This window comes from Dermacentor andersoni, chromosome 2 (genome assembly GCF_023375885.2).
Source record: "Dermacentor andersoni chromosome 2, qqDerAnde1_hic_scaffold, whole genome shotgun sequence".
NCBI lineage: Eukaryota > Metazoa > Arthropoda > Arachnida > Ixodida > Ixodidae > Dermacentor > Dermacentor andersoni.
The window spans coordinates 70,527,409-70,549,451 of record NC_092815.1 but is presented as its reverse complement, the minus strand read 5'-3'; the positions used below and the strand labels follow the sequence as shown (position 1 = coordinate 70,549,451).

The window sequence follows — 22,043 nt, the reverse complement described above, 5'->3', positions numbered from 1 at the left end:
TTTTATTTCAAATGCACAGTTCAGTGGCATCTGGTGATCGCGAAGCTTTCAGAGCAATGTGTGGCTTTTGGGACGTTATCTTAACAAGTAACGTGACGTCAAATTCTTGCCATTTAAAGAGGAGGCTAAAAGAAAAAAGAAAAAAGAAAAAAGGAACCTGTTCATCAGACTAGGAGCAGCCGGTGCCCCACATCTATGCACCAGCATCTTCGGCCATGTCGATAAAGAATATAAACATACCGCACTTCAAAGGCCAGTGTTCGAACTGGGCTGTACAATCTCAGTTAACAATGACAATTAACTACCATAGGACAGACAACCACAAATATCTTTGGCTCTTTACTGCAGTTAAGAAATGTCCGAGCTGTCACTCTGAGCCACAGCTCGTGGTATTAGCTTTACTGCAGGAAATAAAAATATAATACGAAAATAAAGCATTAAATAAAAATAAATTAACCTATGTGACTTAATGTCCCCAAAAGAAAACAATGACTACAACAGACACCAGTCTGTGGATCATTATTAATTTCATCAACGTGGCGCTCTTCTACGTGCATCTGAGTGTCTCAGTACACGAGCGTTTTTTGCATTCCACGCCCGCCGGAAAAGAAGTAGCGCATGAAGTCCGTTATCTGAAAAAGAAAACGTAAGCAAAATGTCATCTCTTCCGTTGATTTTCTTAGGTCTCTTCGTCTAATTGGATTGTGACGAAGGCCACGTCCTCCGAAGACCGGCCTTCGTCAGAGTTTCGGCCGGTCCCGCGTCCGAGACGTCAGTAAGGTTGCGTTGTTTTTAGAGCGCTGCTCTTTCGTTTCGCGTCCGCGTCGTCCATCGGCGTAGCCGAGTGAGCGGGCACAGCGAAGGCTGAAAGAGCGAACGTGGAGCGCAGCGTGCGATGAAAGAGGGCGACGGCGAACAGAGCGCGAGGAGAAAAGCGGAGGAGGGGGCTATGACGAAAGGCGTGAGAAGAAAAGCGCAGTGCCGCGCAAGACGGACTCTTCGGGGACGACGGCCACGAGATGGCGCAGGGCTAGCGCGCATCGTCTGCTCACCGATGACGCCACCGATACCATACATGGAAACTAAGCGCTGCATGAGAGGAGGACTGTCCGCGGCGGACGCTGTGAATCGTGCCCACGCGTCACCCACGCGCTGCCTCTCGCTATCTCCCGATTAGCGAGGTAGTCGTGATACACTTAGCTCCATTTACAACGTGCCGTACGAGACAGATTGTCAGTGCCAGCCAATATATCGCGAAATGAGAACACGTATAGAGCTAGGCTAAAATTTCGCATTAGGGAGTATCGCAATCGCCGGTGAAAATTGTTTACTACGTGTGTATATATATATATATATATATATATATATATATATATATATATATATATATATATACATCCCTCTTCGAGCCAAGAAGTCTGTTTAAATTCCTCCTCTCATTTAGTTGCACAACGTTTCCTGCTTTGTGTTCTTTTCTTATACAGAGCTCATCGTCTTCTCATAGGGCTGGTGACAACCTTCATTAATAAATTGAGCTAACAGGATCGATCTCGGAACGCTTGGTCTGCGCAATCGGTGCGCGAGTTCGAGCAGAGTTCTTATTTTTCTCTTTCTCTCGTCGTGCGCTTCTCGTACCTTAGAAATGGTTTTTTTTTTCTTGTCTCGGTGCTGTTCCAGATAAAAGTGGGCAGATTTCCTGGAATCAATAGCTGGTTCTCGGAAAACACTCTCACGCCGGAGCATCGATTTCTGGTGCCTTGTTCACAGTGCACTCCAGTCTCTGCGACGCGGCACATTCCTTTCCGCGTTCCTCTATCCGACGCCACAATACGCGGACAGCACATGGTCAATAAGTTACCTTCTGTGTTTGCACTTTCTTTAAAACCAGGTTTGTCACTGCGTCCTTAAAGCATGTCTTAAAGCATGAGATACTTGTATTGTGCGATGGAATGCAAACGTAACATACTGCACTCTCCCCCTCTCCCTTTCACCCCCCCCCCCCGCCCCGCAGCGCTCAACGAGCACTGTTCAAACCGCGATTGGGCAATCAAAGTGAAATCGTGCGCCTGAAGAACATCCTGAACTTGAAACAACGCCGCTAGCTGATCTTTACTAGCTGATCTAAAGATTCAAGTCTAAGCGGGGGAGGGGTGGGAGTGGAGTCGGGTGTCCGTTATATTTGTTCCCGAGGGCATGCACATAAGTAACGGAGATCGTTATTCTGTGTCCTATCATGTCCGCCCTGATTTTCTGTTTGCGACAAGAATTCCCGAAACCAGCTGGTCCTACTCGACGAGCCCGGGTCTTAGAAAAAGCAATGCAGCTATAAACCTCTGTCGGCAAATGGCAAATGTGAACTTCAAGGGAAATTTTGTGCCCTTGAAATGGCGTCAGTCCGTACAAAATAAATAATGTTTCCTTCCATTGCGTGTGCTTTTTATTTGGCGTAAGAACAAAGCGTTCTTTTTTCTCTTTTTGTCTCTCGATGTTCTTCGCAGCGTCCTTTACGTCTCTCTTCACCGATACTCGAAAGAAAAGATCTTTCCGAAAACGGAAATCTCCGATGCCACGTACATTGGTAAAGGTGCTGGAAGAGGGTACAACATCAACATACCATGGACCAAGGTGCGTGTCTGCGTCCGTACGTCGTGTTACAAACAATTAGTACATTACTAATGCTTGTGACATTATGGACACTTTTTTTGTACGCATAGTTTACATGGTAAGTTTTCAGGTTTTTCCATGGTTTGGATGAAGCGACCTACAAAGTGTGTGTTGTACTTTTCAGGAAGCAAGTACTAACAAGCTTTCAATTATCTTTAAAGTGGTGATCCTGAATTTATATCCAATATATTTTAAGATTTCGCTAGCACTCTTTAAATATTTACTACAATTGGTGTGCTTTTCAGCCTGCCATGACTGATGCTGACTACTTGACTGCCATGTATCAGCTGGTTATGCCCGTAGCTTCAGAGGTGAGTCGGAACGGATGCCGTTGATCTGGTTCTCTTACTAGGCGTGCTTGATTTGTTAACAACACGCGCGATCGCAAATGTGGCCCGCTTGTTTAGTGCAAACCTGCCAACCTGAAAATAAGAGAAAGAATACGGCAGTCGATGTCAAAAAGTGACACAGTTCGGTCAAAATACTAATAATTACCGTATTACTCGAGATGACAGTATATTAAAAAAAATAAGTGCTATTTTTGTTCTGTATGGACTCCGTGGCAGGCGCTGTGACCTGTAGCCGCAGTTAGAATGGCCGGTGTCATAGACAAATGAAATTTCTTTATAATACATTCCCGTAACGGCGGCTGATGTTTTGACTGCTGTTGTACAATGGTTCTACAAATTGGTGGCGCTGTTGCTGGGAAGTCCAAATAACAGTAAGGGTTCGAAAATTTACGCTCGAAACAAATCCGTGGTGGCTTTATTTATGTTCCTTTGAAACGGGTCTTGCCCATGGCAAATGAAAAATCACGCTATGAGTGGTGTCAGTACGACATTCGTAAACATGGCTCTAGAAATTCGGCATCTTAGTTGAAACAGTAGAAGTCCGTAAGTACGTTAATCGGCTATACGGCACTGAGCGAATGGGGTCACTGATACAAACAGATGAAAGCAGCCTGCCGAACACGCAATAACAAAGTATCTTAGCAACCAATGTATAGCAGTAACATGTGAATAAGAGAACAACCAATAATCGCACAGGACGTAAAGCGTAATTGTCGTGCATCGCCAGTGTGAGAAGCTGCGAGAGAAATTTTCTAACTCCCTCACGTTTTCACCACAGTTCGACCCTGAGCTGGTGATCGTGTCCGCCGGATTTGACTCCGCGAAAGGAGACATCCTGGTGAGTTATGTTGAACCTTGCTCTTACACTTGCGGCTCCTTTGCACATTTGCAGCAGTGAGAACAAACAACATGGCCGTCGTGTGCGTCGTTCTCATTGTTATTGTTGTTGTTAAACATGTTTTATTTGTAATAATCGGGTACGACATGCTCCCTCCCTTCTTGTTGACGAACCAATGGGGAGGAAGGGGAACTTGGACAGGGCGAGTTAAAATTCTGCGGACATAGCAGCCTGCCGGAGGTACTCCAGGAAAGAGTCTGCAGGACTGTCTTCATGCGCTGTGGTTGCCTCTCGCCTTTGTCTATTGCTGTAAACTTGCGCGACGGACGCCTCTAGGTAGACGGTAAAACAGACGTATCGACGCGCCCTCTCGCCTGTGCGCACTCAACCTGAGCACTTCCTGGTACCTGTAGCGATTTGTCCGATCGACTGCGAGGTGCGCTTTTCGAAAGGAAGAATAATTCACCGCTTTAAGGAAACTACCACTTTAAGAATCGCGGTGAATATACAAGTTACCTAACGAGTAACTAACATCACGTCCCTCTACACCACGATAAAGAAAAGAAAGAAGAACTAGAAGCACCACTGCTGGGTCCCAAAAACAAAATCGAAGAATAGCTCACGCACGAACTTAGTTTAGTCTTACAGCCCACTCCGTGCACTCAGTAATGCATTCGCTGTTCTGTTGCTGAGCACAACTTCGCGGGTTCAATCCTCGAACGTGGCAGATGTGTTCATATTAAGGCAGAATGCTCAAACGCTATATAGCGCTTCGTCTTAATTGCAGGTTAAAGGACAACAGACAGCGCAAATATATTCCAGAGCCCTGCACTACAGCGTCAAACACAGCTGAGGCAAAGTGTCGCAAACCAGATTATTTATCCGGTTAGCCTCTTCACTTTCCCTACTGCTTCTGTCTTTTCTTTTCTTTCTCTTCGGACGTCGAGCCCCACCAATAAACTAAAAAATATTCATCTATGGCTGTACAGTGCGATTAAAGATTGCCGTAGCACGCTCTCTGGTCTTCTGAATGGGTCTTATTTACAAATTCCAGTGTTTGAACAGAACGTGCAAAGCTTTCTTCGGCACTAGACGGAATAGTTGGTCTTGATGGCTCTCCTACACCTACGTCTTATTTCTTCTACTGTGGAACCGAGCTTCTGTCGTCTTCCTACCAACATCGTACCGAATATCAATGGAGTCGATAGCAAGGGCGCTCACAAGGCAAGTTTGCCATCGACTCCCTTCTTTTTCTTCTTCTTCTTCTACCTCGCAATTCACCCAAGTAAGCTTCACGCTTTCTCGGTAAAACTGATGGAAAAACGCTCGCATAATTCGTGTGCGCGGTGGGGGACGGCGGCGTTTTACTAATTAGCGGCGTCTAAACGTGGGCGCAATATTTATGAAACATGCTCGTTCGACTGAAAATGGCAACAAGCGGAAGCCTGGAGAAGTAGCTGACAAAAACGATCGCCTCTGTATAGAAAAATCTGATAAAATGCTAACTGCATTCCGGATGCCTCCCGGCGCGCTGCTGATTTCAGCACGCTGGACACGTAAACTGACGTCGTTGCAGGGCGACTGTTGCGTTACGCCTGCCGGCTATCAGCACATGACGTCACTCCTGAAGAACCTGGCTCACGGCAGGGTGATCATCCAGCTGGAGGTAAGGGTCACCCTAGCAACACGGCGGGCGCTGTCTGTCGCAGTGTTACAGTGTTAAAAACCGATAAGGATTTAATGAGCACGTAGGCACCTGTTGCGTCATTGCCCTCACGATGGAGCCCGCGTCGCCTTCGGAGATGCTTGTGCTTGATAAGGATTCAGCGAACGCCCAATGTCATCCTGGTTCCTCGCGGGCTTTCCCCAGTCTGGCTAGTGCTCCGTGCTCGAGTTTTCGAGAGTTAGCGCTGCTTTTTCATTTTTTTTCTTTTTTCTTTCCTTTCCTTTTTTTTTCATAGCAAGAAACGCTCATGACCGCCCTCGACCAGGTTCAGGCTCTGAGAAATGTCAGTCTCGTCAAGCACTACCTGTCCCGATCGTCAAGCAGTTAGCAGTGCGTGCATTGCAAGGTGCACTTCTTCAGAGTTTCGAAGACGATGACATAACGGATGATTATCGACTGCACATGATTACGCGTTATTGTGTGCCCTCTATTCAGTGCATCTGCGTGAAACATACTCGTCTAACCTCCGACATATGCGGTCTCTGTTTTAACCATGTACTATCTTTGTGGACTTCTAAAATAGAGGCAACGTTGCCACCTTTACATACTGCGACTTCTAGAAAAGTTGCATAGTAATTTGCCAATGTTGCGACATAACTTGTGTAGTTTCTGAGAAGCTTATATGGTAGCGTGCCATTTAGTAAATGTGCGCAATATAACTTCTCACGGAAGACTCCTGCTACACTCTTAGGCAAAGTTACACCCTTTGGGGTGTATCTCTGCCATACAACGACAATCGTCATCTGCCTTGCTTGCGTTTCCTTTCTTGAAAACGCCGCACCCGCTACTTACCTGTCAAGAATGCTATGTCATCCTGATAACGCGCATGCCGTTCGTTACTGGAAAGTACCGGGCTCGCCGCGTTAAAGAAAATGCGGACGAGACAGATGACGATTATTGTTGTGTGGCAAAAGGGTGTAACTTTGCTTAAGAGTGTATACTAGAAATAAGAGGTAGAAGAGCTTCTTGTAAGACTAGTTGTTTTGGGTGGCTCATCTACGTCTTATTTCTTCTAATGTGCAACGGACCTTTCGTAGTCATCCTACCAACACCGGAACCAACTATCCCAACAAGAAACTGTTCTTCTACTGTTGAGTCGCTACTTTTACCTTTTCTCCGTAAGTTATGAACGAGTACCAACAACGTATATTTACGTTTCATTGTGTTTTTAATGTTGTTTTGCTAGTATCTAAGTGAAACAAATAGCCGTTAAGGACTCTTCTATTTATTGTTATCTCAATAATTAATTGTCTAAGTTCTATCTCAACACACGCACGCACACGCACGAAAGTAAAACATACAAAAGGCTCTTCTCAATGCTCAATTAGATAACGATCTACGAAGTAGCCACAATAATCATTAAATGAGTGGGAAGACTGAAAAAAACGTAAAGAAAAAAAATCTACCCGCTAGTGTCCACTTTTGTTTCTGGACACCGTCGAGCAGCAGACAGTCTCGAAGATTAATGCGACATCGAAGAGTTCTCATCCATATGCTGTTTACGCGGGCGCCACACGAAGCGATGTGCAGTTTCTTGCGGGTCAAGTGTATTGTTTCTTTTATAATTATTATTTGTTGCTCGACGACACAGCGTTATGTTGTTTATGTGTGGCCCGCTCGTTTTTCCGCGCCACTTGACAGAAGCCTGTGTCACTTGTTTTGCCGCCACCCTGCTATAGATAACGCCGACCTTTATATACTCACGAAGAAAACAAGGCCCGTTCCCCTAAATGTTTTCAGTACCTAAAGAGCGAATACTTTCACGAGCAAAAGCAACGAACGCGCTTTATTATACGGTTATAATAAGGGCTTCACATCAGCAACAAAATATATTCGACAAATGAAAAGAAGGGTGTTGTGTATAGGCGCATAGCCCGCAGGAACACTCCTCTTTCAGCTCACGCATGCAGGGAACGCAGTGCCTGTTGCTAGGAGCTTTGTTTATCAAGGCGCGCTCTGGGTCCCTGTATGAGCGCAGAAACATGCGTGCAGCATGCGAACTTCCAAGAGAGGAAGCAACGGAGACATTAATTTAGGCGTCCAGAAGCAAGATCAGAAAATGTTAAAAGAAGAGAGAGAGAGAAGAAAAAGTGAAGCCGATCTGAGCTCCAATTTTATTCCACTCAGAGTTGAGCGCAAAGCCTTATCGATCGCCGCGTCGGCGTGGTCTACAGGCCTAATGACACAAGGAACCGGGAGCGAGTTTCGCGGCCGGAATTTTGATCAACGTTCGCTCAAGCCAGTGGCATTCCACCGAGCGCCACGACGCTCAACAAAAGCGTATAAGCAACGAGCTCGCAGCAAACTTTTCCTCTGCTCCGTTGTACGCGCTTCCTCGATTTGGCAAGCTGCACTGGTAGAAAATCTTCAATTTAGGAAGCGGCGGTGCCGCAGGCTTGCGTCCCTAAGAAAAACGTGGGCGCTCATCGGTTTTATGTTCCAGCCTGCCGCGGTATAGCTCAGTATATAGAGTGCCGTCTCACGTATAATGTTTGGAGTCGGGGTTTCCAGGACATGTCCCGGTTTCGATAGGTATGTCCCTATGTTAGTGTCAGCTACATACATGCGCCCGCCGAACTTCTCGCGCCTGGTTTTCAGCAGCTTTGTTGTCCCAAAATGCCGCGAATTTACGTTGGCTGTCTCGTAAAGTTACAGATTGTTCCGGTTGTCCAAGCTTTACATAATGTGTACGGTGATTTAATGGACGTGCTTAGATTCACTTTGCCATTCAACGGCAGCTAATATTTCAACCTTGTCAGAAAGCACTATATAGTTGTTTCATCTGCCCACATATGCTCACGGCGTCCGGATCGCTTGTCCTGTAAACCATCTTTCATTCCTTCACCATCGCTAGGACTCCGAAATTACCACATTTATGTCATGCGCATCGTGTGTCGTGTGGCGCCCGCCACATCAGTTCACGACGGATATGCGCCCGCATTCAGAACAGCTCCTTCGCTGAAAGGTTGGCCTTATCGCAACTACGTAGTTTCATTTTCATTCCAGGCACTCACCTACTAAACGTCAGAGATTTACCGTAAATCCATCCGACTATTGCACCTTGACACGCTATACTTTGTGTCTTGTGTGTATCGTAGTGTATGCTGCACGGAGTTCTACTATATCAGGATTTGAAGTCTTTCGAGAGCTATCGATGATGCTGGCTATTCAGTACCGCAGAGTCGCATACACCGAGTCCGTTCGAGGAACAAAGGCAGCATCTGTTTAGGTTCCTTGCAGACTTCTTAGCGCCTTCCCTTCGAGCATGAGGCGCGCTTGCACGTGCGGACACACTTATGCGACTTCGAGAAACATTGACCGGTAAGGATTTATACCGAGTTTAACTGCGAGGCTGGAAACAGCAAGGCTTGGTGTAGAGGCGTAGCTTGAACCTTTAGATTATGCAGCGAAAAGCTGGGCGGTCCTGCTAAGGAAAAACTTGTGAGGAAACCAGACATTGAGTGGGTGCGTCCGCCAAGAACAGCGAATGGTGATTACGACTTGGACGTAAAACGAGCACTCAGCTTTTTACCTTCCGTCTCCGTAAAAGTGGAGCTCTTGTTGTCCACCCGACGTCAAGAATATCTTGAAGGGGAAGAGACTCAAGTTGGGCGAGCCTTCGCTTAAGGTATTCTTGACAATTTATTTCGTTGGTAGAGAATAAAGCAACATGTGTTTTGATGGCCAGAACAGGATAGACATTAGGAACACTTTCTTATACCCGTAATGACTGTAGATTGCGTGGGCTCCCATAAGCTACATGTTTTACTAGGCGTGCTTTGCACATTGTTAATTAAGGCGACAGACACACAGCTGCACAAACCTTAGAGATTGATCCTTCTAAATAGGGCAACAAAACTTGATTGATATGTGACGGCCAGTTGTAGAGGTTGATGTCGAGGAGGCTCGAACCCCGGGCATGGCGAGCAAATGTTTTTGAGCGAACAAATAACGCTCGTGAGTCGTTATTTCAGCTTACGCTGGGATATCTCAGGTGGTAGGAATTAATCGGAAGCACTTGGCCATGGAGCATGTCCAATAAATTGAGTACCTAAAGCCAATTTATTCTGTGAAATAAATCATGAGTGCTTGTGGCAGCGCCTTCTGCTGGAAGCTTAGTGCACGTCATTATATGTGCTCAAAAGTGACGGTAATGTTCAGGTCAAGCTGTTCCCCTACATATTGCTGTGCGGAAAGAGAACGCATGCATGACAGCTAATGCGCTCTTGCGATGGCTTCGTGCGAACGAGGCCGCTTCATGATGTGCCGTCCATCGGTTCCACTTAGCGACAGTTTCAGTGATTAGACCTGCGACTAATTGTGGCTTCACTAATTTTGCGAAACAAGCGAGGTCCAGAACAAGTTATTGTCAAGCTTAAGACGCTCCCCTTCTGCGTATACTGTAAGAGTTTTGCAGTCGTAGTCGTAGGGATGAACTTGATTCTTCGTCGGGACTTAGGCGAGCAGAATTTATTTACAGGATTTACATTTGAAACAAGACATATATCGACAGTCTAGCGTGACTCCCAAATGGGGCCCGCAAGACTAACATACAGCAAACAGCTTACGAGCACACAGCTCACTAGTACATTTCGAGCATGACAACGAGCACACAGCTCACTACGACGAGCACACAACGAGCACAATCTAGCAGCCGACAATCGCTGCTTATAAACTCTCCGCTCGACGTCATAGTTCGACGTCATCGTTCGACGTCACTGAAGATGACCCGCCCTTTTGGAGGACGATGGCGGCCTCTCTACTTGGATGCGGGCCTCTCTACTTGGAGGAGGGCCTCTCTACTTGGAGGAGGGCCTCTCTACTTGGAGGAGGGCCTCTCTACTTGGATGAGGGACTCTCTACTTGTAGGATGATGACGGCCTCTCAACTTGGAGGAGGGCTCACAAACACGTGTTGCACAGGTTTCAGTGCCGCACACACACACAGGTGTAAAGGTCCGGAGCCGACGTCAGAGGGGCTTCGTAGAACTCTGCTTCGTCCCGGGTGGCGCGGCCGGGTACCACATTCCTGAGCTGACCCCGTGCCACGTGGCTGCCGGTTTATTCGCAGTTCTCTGAAGTGCGCCCCGTCCGGTTGGATAGGAACACGTGCAGCGGGCTGAAATAGCTGGCACGTTGTCACCCCGTACGGCCATTCCTAACCATACTGAAAGGACGTGTTAACACGTCTCCAGGTAATACAATTTTACAGCACAGCTGTTTGCGGCTAGGCTCTGGCATATCGAGTCTCCGTGGATCTAGACCAACTATTTTTCGTACGGGGACCGATCCCAAAGATAGTGAATACCGGACCGACCCGCGGTGGAGGTGAAGCAGGCATTAAGCCCTCCCCATACTTGGGCCGAACCCGAAGACAGTCCAACGCCTGGCCGACCCACGGCGGAGGTGCAGCCGGCGTTAAGTATACTCCCCGCACGTGCGCCGATCCCGAAGATAGTGCAATACCGGGCCGATCCGCGGCGGAGGTGCAGTTCGCCAGTAAGCGGCCCCCATTCAAAGCTTCGCTCGTCATCCTTCTTCACACAGTGGAAGGGCATTGAATTTTTGTTTTGTTAACTTGATCTTAATCAAAAGCCCCGCAGCAGGCGTCCATACATTCCTGAGCTAAAATTTCGTAATATCTATCCTGAAATTGTCCCTAAGCGGATAAGCTTGACCGTTCAGCATGCACGCGCCGGGTCCCAATGGTGGCTACAATGGTGACCGACCCCAATGGCTGCAACATCTGTATTGGCGGCGCTTAGTGAATGCGTCGAAGACACGTTATCATTCGTTGAAAACGCCGATTTTCGGTCTGCCTTCGGCCTACCTTCGTGGCACTTCTGAGTGAAAGCAGCAGCTCACGATGAATGATTACGGTCGGTCGGTCGGTCGGTCGGTCGGTCGGTCGGTCGGTCGGTCGGTCGGTCGGTCGGTCGGTCGGTCGGTCGGTCGGTCGGTCGGTCGGTCGGTCGGTCGGTCGGTCGGTCGGTCGGTCGGTCGGTCGGTCGGTCGGTCGGTCGGTCGGTCGGTCGGTCGGTCGGTCGGTCGGTCGGTCGGTCGGTCGGTCGGTCGGTCGGTCGGTCGGTCGGTCGGTCGGTCGGTCGGTCGGTCGGTCGGTCGGTCGGTCGGTCGGTCGGTCGGTCGGTCGGTCGGTCGGTCGGTCGGTCGGTCGGTCGGTCGGTCGGTCGGTCGGTCGGTCGGTCGGTCGGTCGGTCGGTCGGTCGGTCGGTCGGTCGGTCGGTCGGTCGGTCGGTCGGTCGGTCGGTCGGTCGGTCGGTCGGTCGGTCGGTCGGTCGGTCGGTCGGTCGGTCGGTCGGTCGGTCGGTCGGTCGGTCGGTCGGTCGGTCGGTCGGTCGGTCGGTCGGTCGGTCGGTCGGTCGGTCGGTCGGTCGGTCGGTCGGTCGGTCGGTCGGTCGGTCGGTCGGTCGGTCGGTCGGTCGGTCGGTCGGTCGGTCGGTCGGTCGGTCGGTCGGTCGGTCGGTCGGTCGGTCGGTCGGTCGGTCGGTCGGTCGGTCGGTCGGTCGGTCGGTCGGTCGGTCGGTCGGTCGGTCGGTCGGTCGGTCGGTCGGTCGGTCGGTCGGTCGGTCGGTCGGTCGGTCGGTCGGTCGGTCGGTCGGTCGGTCGGTCGGTCGGTCGGTCGGTCGGTCGGTCGGTCGGTCGGTCGGTCGGTCGGTCGGTCGGTCGGTCGGTCGGTCGGTCGGTCGGTCGGTCGGTCGGTCGGTCGGTCGGTCGGTCGGTCGGTCGGTCGGTCGGTCGGTCGGTCGGTCGGTCGGTCGGTCGGTCGGTCGGTCGGTCGGTCGGTCGGTCGGTCGGTCGGTCGGTCGGTCGGTCGGTCGGTCGGTCGGTCGGTCGGTCGGTCGGTCGGTCGGTCGGTCGGTGACGGCGCGCGCTTTTTACGTTATTTTGTTGCTTCATCTTCTGGTGAATAAATAGAGCTAGAAGAGTAAACATTACGGCTATGGTCTCAAGCCTCGCTCGCATCTCTGGAACAGGGCGGCTACAATGTGGACGCCGTGGCCGAGTCCCTGGCTGCCTGCATGGCGACGCTCATGGGTGAACCCTGCAGCTCTGTGACAAACATGCAGCCCTCCGCAAGGTTGGTGGAAACTGCAGAGCACGCGACTGCGACCGCTAGGAGGCGGTAGTGTACGCATAGGCCATGTGCGCACGCACACGGCATCCGCTTCTTTAACGTAACCGTCTTTAACTTGAGTGGTTGCTGTGCACCGCCGCTTCATCGCTGGGCGTAAGAGTGAACTCCATCTCTTCTGTACTCAGCAATAGCTCGCGGGCGGCAATTTCGTTCGTGGGGCTTGGTTGCTCTTTGTCGTGGAATAATGTCACCGCAGGAAGGAATGGGGAAGAGGCGCTGCTTTCAGGTATGGCCTAGTATCACCCGTCGTTAGCTGCTATAGCGTACAAGCGACTGTGCCGTTTACGATCGAATGAACCGCGCGCGAAAAAGCACGTCATATAGAGTTAAGCACATCCAAGGTTCCTCACGTGGGTGCAGACAATAGCACATATTGTTGACCAGAATAGACACAACCAGGAAGGGTCTCGAAAGAGACGGCGCGAACGTTTCAAGCAAGATGGGAGAGATTATATTTAGACATAACAGAGCCAGCATAAAATCGCTGAGAGAGCATATAGTTTCCTAGCCTGCTTTACCGTCATATTCCTTATTAGGAAAGAATGCATATTGTAAACAAAATTAAGTATGGCTATCAGTTCGTACGCGAAGCATGCGGGAGATAGTGAAAAAGAATGCGCTTATAAGAGCACCCAAGATGACGCCTCAGAAGTGATTGAAAATTTTCTACCGGAACACGAGACTTCACAGAGATACTGGTAGGTCACATGCAGCACAAACTACAGCCAGAAAATGTTTCTTTAAAGGGCAAGCCACCAGAGTTTACCCGCCTGGAACTGAATTTATGCTCGTGACAGTTGGACGTCGTGCACTTTGTCCACATCGTGTGTCGGACAAACTTTTACGAAACAAATTACACGTAATTAGTTACTTGTAAGTTAATTTTTTTTCTATTTTGTAAGTGTTCGATCACATTTGGTTAATCAGTAATGCCGTCTGTAACTATATTACTTCTTTTTCAGCAACCAGTCACAAGTAACCAGTTACTTTATTGACGAGACAAGCTGCAACAAACGACGCGTCTCTCAGGGATTTAATTTGCTGGGAACTAGAGTAGGCCGTGCACGGTCGTGCCACGCCGCAGTATTGCGGATGCGTGTGTTCAGACAGGCAAGCCCGGGAGCTCAGTGCTTACTTCCTCATCCTAACGCTCCGCCAGATGCTGGCCGACGAGGCGAACCGGCGCCCACGTATTATTTAATGGCAACAGCCACTTCGAACGTCAATCACCTACAGACAGCTTTTTTCAGCATTTCATTGCTCTTGTTTGGATCATCTCTGAGCTCCCCAGATAAAAAAAAAATGAAGCGCCGTGCTTCGTAGAGGACTAAGACGAAGAGCATCGTATAGTACTGAGTACGCACTATCTTGTGTACAAGGTGTTCGTACGTTACAACACCACCTTGCCCTCTCGCGCACACGTCGAGCATGCTTTAAGTGTCTCTGCTGCTGTCTTCGCACAAAAATGAGGGAAGATGATCGACGAAAATATGATGACGAATTTTCACTGAGGCTGAACAACCTGTGAAGGGCTGCAGAGGACTCGCCCGAAGATCCAGGCAAGCTCGTTCTGTCTACTGTGTCCGTGCAATATTTTTATAAAGATTATGAGCATAGTAACGTAAAAGTAATAAATTATTTTTATTAATTGCTCGATAACTTTCGCGGTGTCGTAATTGCCAACCGTAATCAATTACGTTCTTAAATGGAGCAATTAATTCTAATCGGTTACGTTGTTTGTGTCACGTGTACAAGTGAAAGAGTGAGTGAGTGAATAAACTTTTATTGGGTCCAGCAAAACGCGATAAAATGCGCACCCGGCTAATCCACTTCCACGTGTTCGATGGCGTAGTATAAGTACCATTTGCTTTGCGGACGAAGCGCAGGTAAGCTAATTTTTGTCTTCTAGTTTGTTGTTCTTTGTTTAAGACGTCTTTTTCCTGTCAGAGCTCACACGATGTTGGACTAGCGGGTTCGGAGTTCCAAAGCCCACTTTTCCAATAAGTATTTCCCTTCACCTGTAATTTCAGGGTATTGTGTTTTTCAAGCTTAATAGTGCATGCATGAGGTGTCGAGTTGGGCTGCTTAAATTCCATGCTACAAAAAGCACGAGAGACAAGGACGAGGGGGCAGACGACAACCCGGTTTCATACGCTGTTCACAACGTGAAACAGTTGACAGCTATTTACCATTTTTGTCCTAACCGTAAAGGTACTGTGTAAGAAGCAGTGCCGATGTGAAGCGAATTCGCACCAATTGACCTTCCAGCTTTGCAAACACCGAGGCACGCTGGGGCTTGAAATGTTTGCTGCAGCACAGCTACTCCCTTCACTGCAAAAGTTCTGTATTGCGTATACGACGCTGGCTCCCGCCTCCTTTTTATTTTTCTTCTTTTTTTCAGTGCCATGCATTCAATCGCAAAGGCTAAGGCTGCAGTGTCCCCATACTGGAAGTGCCTTACCGCAGAACGTACGAATGTTTTTTTTTTTCTATTTTGTTCTCAATCAAGTGGAAGAATTCGTATACTGTGTATACATGCGAGGACGCCTTCTTACCCTACTTTGGTGACCGGAAGCTCATTTTTCATTCTCGCCTTGCCTGAGCTGTTTCTACACCACCCATACGTGTTCACTGTTCCGGTAATTCTAATGCGAACGCTCGAAACATATTAAAGCCGTTGATGCTGCCGCCATGATGCACCACTATCGACAGCGCATGCGCGACTATAGTGCGTGGGTCGTTATACAAGGCCTTCAGAGAGGAAGCGAAGTTCATTGCATAGGCTCGGTCATTACATAGGCTCTGTGGCGGCGCTAGGACATCGTTCAAGTCATGTTTTGAGGCAACAACAACGACAACAAAATCGTTCTGCATTCCGCTGCTGGCACGAGCGTTGTGTTCAAGCACACCATACTCCGCTTCGCGCATCATTGGCGACGCCGTGGAGGCTAGAGATACTTTTTTTTTTTTGCCGTGGCTGAGTTCACGCTTAGAAATAGTTCGGTGTTTTGGGACCAAATTTTCTGAAAATGATACCTATATGAGCTAAGCTCCAAGCAAAAAAAAAAAAATTATAATGATCCTGAGAAACAAACAAACCGCGTATACTTAATCGACTGCTAACAGGATATCTTAGATCAATTTACTTTTCATTGTTTTTCTTTTCGTGTTACTTATTTGCAGTTTTTCTTTTTCCCGGGATCCTTCAAGGTCCTGCCTTGCCGACTTAGGCTCCTCTCCGTTAACAGCGTACTTAGAGATATTACAGCGTTTGCGCCTTGAGAGGGAGACATTCCGAGGGCCCACTAAGGGTCTTAATAAATAAGTAGAGTGTCACCTCCGTCGGTTACAAAAACCATGTCCTTTAATCATCTAGCTAAACTTCACGCCATTGATCCAAAGTCTTTTTCGGCGCAGTGCAAATTTTGTGGCCGGATGGCATAGTTAGATCATATGGCATGGGCTTGTAAGCAGGACAGCGGTATTACAATAATAAATCAGCCAGCGTTGGAGGAATGCAAGGCGGCCCCGTCAGGCTAGGATCTCGAGGAGCAACGATCCATCGCCTAAATTTAAGAGCACCGACAGCGACTTTTGCCAACGGTGTCCCGGACAATGGGAGCACCAGTCTTCCCGTAACCCCATAAGCCCTGTTTGGTTTTCAATAAAAGTTATTATTATCATCATCATCAGCCCATCGCGGCAGCCTCACGTGCATGCTCGCGCGAGTAAACGCCACTGGCGTGCAGTGAAGCACAGAAGGAACGAGCGCAGTGATAAATTTTGGTCACCAAGCATTTTGCGTCGCTTCCACAGCTTTGCACCTGATAAGTGCAACGGAGTAGCACACTATCACGTTGCTGCTGCTGCTGCTGCTTCTCCTCATAGTTGCTCATAGTTGCTGTTAAAAACTCGTCATTCGCTACAATCGTCTTCCCTTGTACGCTGTTGTCTCTGGAAAAAAGCTCGTCATTTTAAATAGGCAGGATTGCATTCTTTACATTTGTCTAGAAATTTTCATTTGTAACGAGCGCTGGAAATAATGAGGGGGGAGAAAGGAGGGGGGAGGGGCCCCATGTACATGAAAGACCTATTTGCAACGATAAGCTCATCGGTAATTGGCTTCCCATTTATACGCATGGTTTGCATGCAGTACAGGTGGCGGTTATCAATATTTACGGCTCTGTATTTTGTATGGACAGCTGACCGGCAACAAAAGAAACGTGAGGCAGTTATGCGCGTCCAAATCTAAGCTTAAATGGTGGCTTCCCGCTAGTTTAGTCGTTCTTATCACGAATTCGAAACTCCCTCATTAATTTTTTTTACCTCCGACGGGGTAATTCTCTTTTTCGATGAACATATCTTTCAATACATTCACTTCTTTTTTCTTTTTTTGCGCCCACTGCGTTCTCGGCCGATCGCGAAACGACAGGACAGTGAAAATAGGGGGCCGCGCGCGCGTTGATGGACGGTTTCAGTAAGAATAAATAATGCATTTACTGTTAAGTTTCGAAGATCTGAAGCCAGGGCACGCTTCGACAGCAGCCTGTAACAAGAAAAAGGAGGAGAGGAGCACACAGATGACGTGAATGCAAGTGAATACATCTTACAAGTGTTTAAAACTATGTAAGCCTCATCGTTACCAGACGTCGTAGCTGGGCCGACCTCACCAGGAAATTCGAAAAATAAAGAAAAGCCTGCGAAATTATAGAAGCATACTTGGGTTCCTATTAATAATGCTTGTCCTAACGCACTATTACATTCGTCTGATTGTAACATCGCAATTTTTCTGTTATAGTTCCCCGTCATACTGAATGAAGCGTTTCATGTAATAAATGTAATAAAGGTCATGTAATAAATTGATACGCCAAATTGTGCGGTGAAAAATCTCGCGTGTTTCGTTGAACGCAGTCACCGTTATATACTCAAATTCGTCTGCTACAGCGCGGATTTTTGTGCCCGTTCCTCATGCTACTTGAGACCGTATAATAAATTGGTTGAGCCTCGCCGACCGATTTGTAGTGTTTTCCATTTATATTCCCACTTGCCATGTTGACACTGGTGGCGTTCTCCTTTTGTATGAGTTCGATTTCGCTTCCTTGCATGCATTAATGATTCATTTGCTTCTTTCTCCCCCCAACAGCCACGCCTATTGTTGTGGAGCCTCAAGTTGATATAGAAACTGTAAGTTTAACCTAAGTCTCCTTTTATTACATGAACGTCAAGGAGACGGTGACACACTGAAGTAGATCTGGCGATTCGTTTTCGCATAACAGCACATAAGTGGTTTTGCTCTCTATATATATCAGAAATAATTATCCGAGAAGTACAGCTGCACAAACGTACAGCACGTGAGTGGTTCTCATTAAAAAAATAGCATGAAGTTTAAGCAAAGGGCCGCATAACGACAAAATGTTTCAAAGGCAAGCAGGTATAGCAGAAACGTCATCTGTCTAGCGGGAGCATAGACAGGCGATGTCAAGAGACTTATAAGGGATGCAGATGATAATATTTCCCATGAGACATGTGTCATATAACAATGTAGTTGGCATCATCTGATATTCTTTTGTAAAATAATAATAAAATATGCTTTGAAAACGACAAGTCCTCTTCCTTTTAACGCATATGTCGGCTACACATGCAAAGTGCGCATTTTAGGGGACACGATGACAATTAAACATGTTTTGTAGGTTCGTCATCTTTCTTGATATTTAGCATTCCTGGACTATCTATTACTTTGATGCCTTGTATGCACATATCTACCATCGAACAGCTTTACCTCTATAGAACTGATTTAGTGCTGTAAGTTATAAAAGCATATTCGAGACTCACAACTAAACTTTCGGTACATTTAAGCTTGCGGAGGTGCGTTTTGCCCCCTTAGATATCGCTTATGCATGGCAACAATTGCACGAAAGATAATGTATAAGGACTAAGAAAGCTGTGTTAAGATACAGCCTGCACCACCTGCTTTTATGCAATCTTTCTTCTGCAAACTGTTGCTCTCGATTTTCACTTTTTTTTTTTAAATATGATGCACCATTATCAGGACACACTAATCTTGCTCAGCAATTGTGGTCGCTTAGTTGAACATAAACTACATCCCCATGCAATGTTCGTGCCATTCAACGGTGACATTTTGCTGCTATAAGGGTGTAAAAACGCTGCTCCGTGCTTGATGCTTTGTCTCACGGTTATTAAAAACATCTTGCAACGCGTTTCAATTATATGAAATTCTTCGGGATGTACGTGACCTTGGGGGGCGTCACTGAATCCGTATTTAGACATTGTATTCAGATTCTACTGCAGTGGTAAAGAAGGGTCGTATAGATGGGACGCAGGTATTAACCATGCCAGTTATTCCGCAACCATGTTGCTGAAAATACGTCTGTATAAGCCACACGGTCACCTTTGCTCACCTCCTCACAATGATATGGGCTTTGTCTCAGTGGCAGATTCCCATCCTGCACTGCCCACACGGGAACATGATTAGCAGCCTGCCAAGCCAGGGTCTAAGCGCAGACTTGAGGGGCCTGGACGACGTAAACAAGTGGATATGCCTCAGGTGCTTTCAGGTAAGCCATGGAGGATGCTTTAACAACGAAAGTGCGAGTATTCGTGCCGTAATATGAAATATTACACACCATTGTCAAAGCACTCGCCATAGCAACATGGCCATTACAATATTTTAAGCACCCGGGTAGGCACATTTGCATCATAAGCCGTCTCTCTCTCTCTCTCTCTCTCTCTTAAATTTTTTTTTAGAGCGCAGCTTTTAGAAGCCCTTTGCGTAACCGTGCGAGATCGCTCGTGGTACTGTTCGCGCGTCCGTCGTCGTCTTATTCCACAGCTGGCTCCGATGCCACTCACCATGCCAGCGTTCCCATACTGACCCTCCCTCTGCGAAGGCGCTGACGGCACTGGCCCACTGCCAGTTGGTGCGGTGATTTCGGTCTCAAATTCTTTGCCTCAATATATCGCGAAATGAAAACACGCATACAGCTGCGCTCAAATTGCCCATTACAGGGAGTATCGTAACCGACGGACGTTTTTTTTTTCACACTTGGTCGATGATTACAGATGCATACAGCATCGTAAAATGAGCTCTTTGATCTATTGCACCTCTTTGATGCATAATTGTGTCCTTCAATAACAATCATTGTCATTCTCGTGAGGAACTGCTTCTTGCGGTGTGCCGCGGGTGCTTTCTCCTCTAGGGCGCCGTGTCGTTGTGTATAGTTCTCTTAAAGGAAAGCACATTGCAGGCAGTGTCACCGAAAGCAAACGCTCGAACGGACAATGACCAGTTTTTCCGGTGACCGAATTACACAGTAACCAGTGGTAGTGAGCTGCGCTGGACTCACTTGATTTCTTGTACACCAGCGCCGGTAATCGCAAAACTTTTTTTTTTTTTTGTAAGAGCACTCCTATACTGGCTGTCGAGCGCATACTCTCCATTCACGATATCGATCGTCCTGCTAACTATATATTCGATCGCAGCGGCAATGGCCATAAGATAGCGAGACCATCTCTGCGGCATCACTTATGTAAGATTAAGCTTTGTGAATAGGCCCTCTTTCGCATCTGGAAATAGGGCTTCTAGGCAAGCTCTCTGGGCACCCCCTGCCCAGCCGTAGACTACCTTGTTGTAGAGCATCCACCGCGGCTGTGGGAGGCAGATTAGAGCTGCCACTGGGCACCTACGGGTAAAATAGGTACAAGCGGAGCTCCTGGCCCGGTGTTCGGCCATTATAGGACCTCAACGTTCGAAAAGGGGTGTTTCTTCCAAACGAGAGTGGCGGACCCACCTAATAGCGCTAATTGGTGCTTTGGGACATCACGTGAAATTTGGGACGTCACACGACGTCATGGGAGCTGCCGATACCGTGCATTTGCAGAATTTTGTAGTGCCTACAAGGCTCGACGGGATTTGCACGGCGCGGGCTCCTTCCCCAGGACAGTTCACTCCCAAAGAAAACCAAGTGTAGGGTCAGGGGACGCATGTGCCCAATAGAATAACCTGTGAGTGACCGTTGTCGGCGTAGTTTTGAAACTCATGTCCTCCTGCAACCGAGGCGGACACCATCGTATCCCGGAACAGCATTGCTGTTCCAGGATACGTCTTGCGACATTCCGACTACCCGCCTAAGTATCATTTGTGCTAGAATGCTCTATCAAGAGCTGGAACTCGTATCTGTATCGTCGCAGGTACTGGAAGGTGAGACCAAAAGCGAGGCCCTGGTCGAGCACGCCGTCAAGAACCAGCACCTGCTCGTTGTCAACACGCACACGCTGCACGTGCGCTGCCTTTCTTGCCGCCAAGGGGTCATCCACAAGGTACGCGCTGGCGATATCTACGGGCTGACTGAAATCTGAGCTGCACGAGGGATTCTTTGAACAGCTATGGGGAAAAAGAAATTGGACACCCAACGTCCATGTGGGAATCTATGTGAGCGGTACTTTCTTGAGGCGGTTAATTAAATTGTATATGTCTGTTCCACTCCTGCACCACGATTTGGAGCATATAGATGACGTGTCTGCAAGGCAAGAAGACAAGCCGCGGAGATCACGTGACCCAGGTGAACGCGGATTAGACGGTCTCTGATATCGACCTGACCTACTTTTCATTACACCATTTCCGGGAGCTGTCTACTTAGCTGCTGCGCTGTCTCTGGAATCGACCTATATATTTTACTTTGCCGAGATACTGACCGAGCAGACGTGTCGTATACCCCAACATTCCGACGGAGTAGGCATAGAAATATTTACTTTGATTAAGAGGTTATGCACTTGAATACGTATGTTTGCTAAGCTGGGGCCATTTGTTTGGCACAGCATTTTTGATACACATATAAATTCAAATGTGCGAGTCTTTTTGTTGTAGTTACTGTGCTAAGGCATTTTGATTTTTGTAACGTGGCTATGGGCTGCATACTTTTCACGCACTGTTTATATATATATATATATATATATATATTATCCTTTTTGCTTTGTCATTATCTTGCCAACTGTATTGCCCCTCGTGCATGGGCCAGTATGTTGGCCTGCAGTATGAATAAACACATAAAATAAGTTTAGACGTCGTTTAGGGACCATTTAGTCGCATCGTCGCGACTGTGGGTGTCATCCAGTTTTTGAAAGTACTATTGTGTTGTTCAGACACCGTGAAAAGCTCTCAGGTGAATTAATGAAGGCTTATCACATTAGAAAGAAGAGCTCACTATGTGTTAGACAGCCATCCATTTCGCCGCAAGGTAAGGAGGTTGCCTTGTTAGGTCTCGGGTAAAGAAACTGCCTCGTGCCATAGCAA

The 22,043-nt window shown here is 47.7% G+C and overlaps 1 protein-coding gene across 1 annotated transcript in view; it reads left to right on the top strand.

Annotated features, from left to right (window-relative positions):
• Positions 1–22,043, top strand: part of LOC126541882 (polyamine deacetylase HDAC10-like) — a 58,337-nt gene that overhangs the window by 33,730 nt on the left and 2,564 nt on the right. Inside the window, exons 9-17 of the mRNA XM_050188838.3 lie at positions 2,499–2,625; positions 2,910–2,975; positions 3,793–3,852; positions 5,429–5,518; positions 12,573–12,676; positions 15,135–15,202; positions 17,877–17,917; positions 19,183–19,308; positions 20,942–21,070. Of these exons, the coding sequence (XP_050044795.2) occupies positions 2,499–2,625; positions 2,910–2,975; positions 3,793–3,852; positions 5,429–5,518; positions 12,573–12,676; positions 15,135–15,202; positions 17,877–17,917; positions 19,183–19,308; positions 20,942–21,070 (811 nt within the window). The remainder of the gene's footprint in view (positions 1–2,498; positions 2,626–2,909; positions 2,976–3,792; positions 3,853–5,428; positions 5,519–12,572; positions 12,677–15,134; positions 15,203–17,876; positions 17,918–19,182; positions 19,309–20,941; positions 21,071–22,043) is intronic.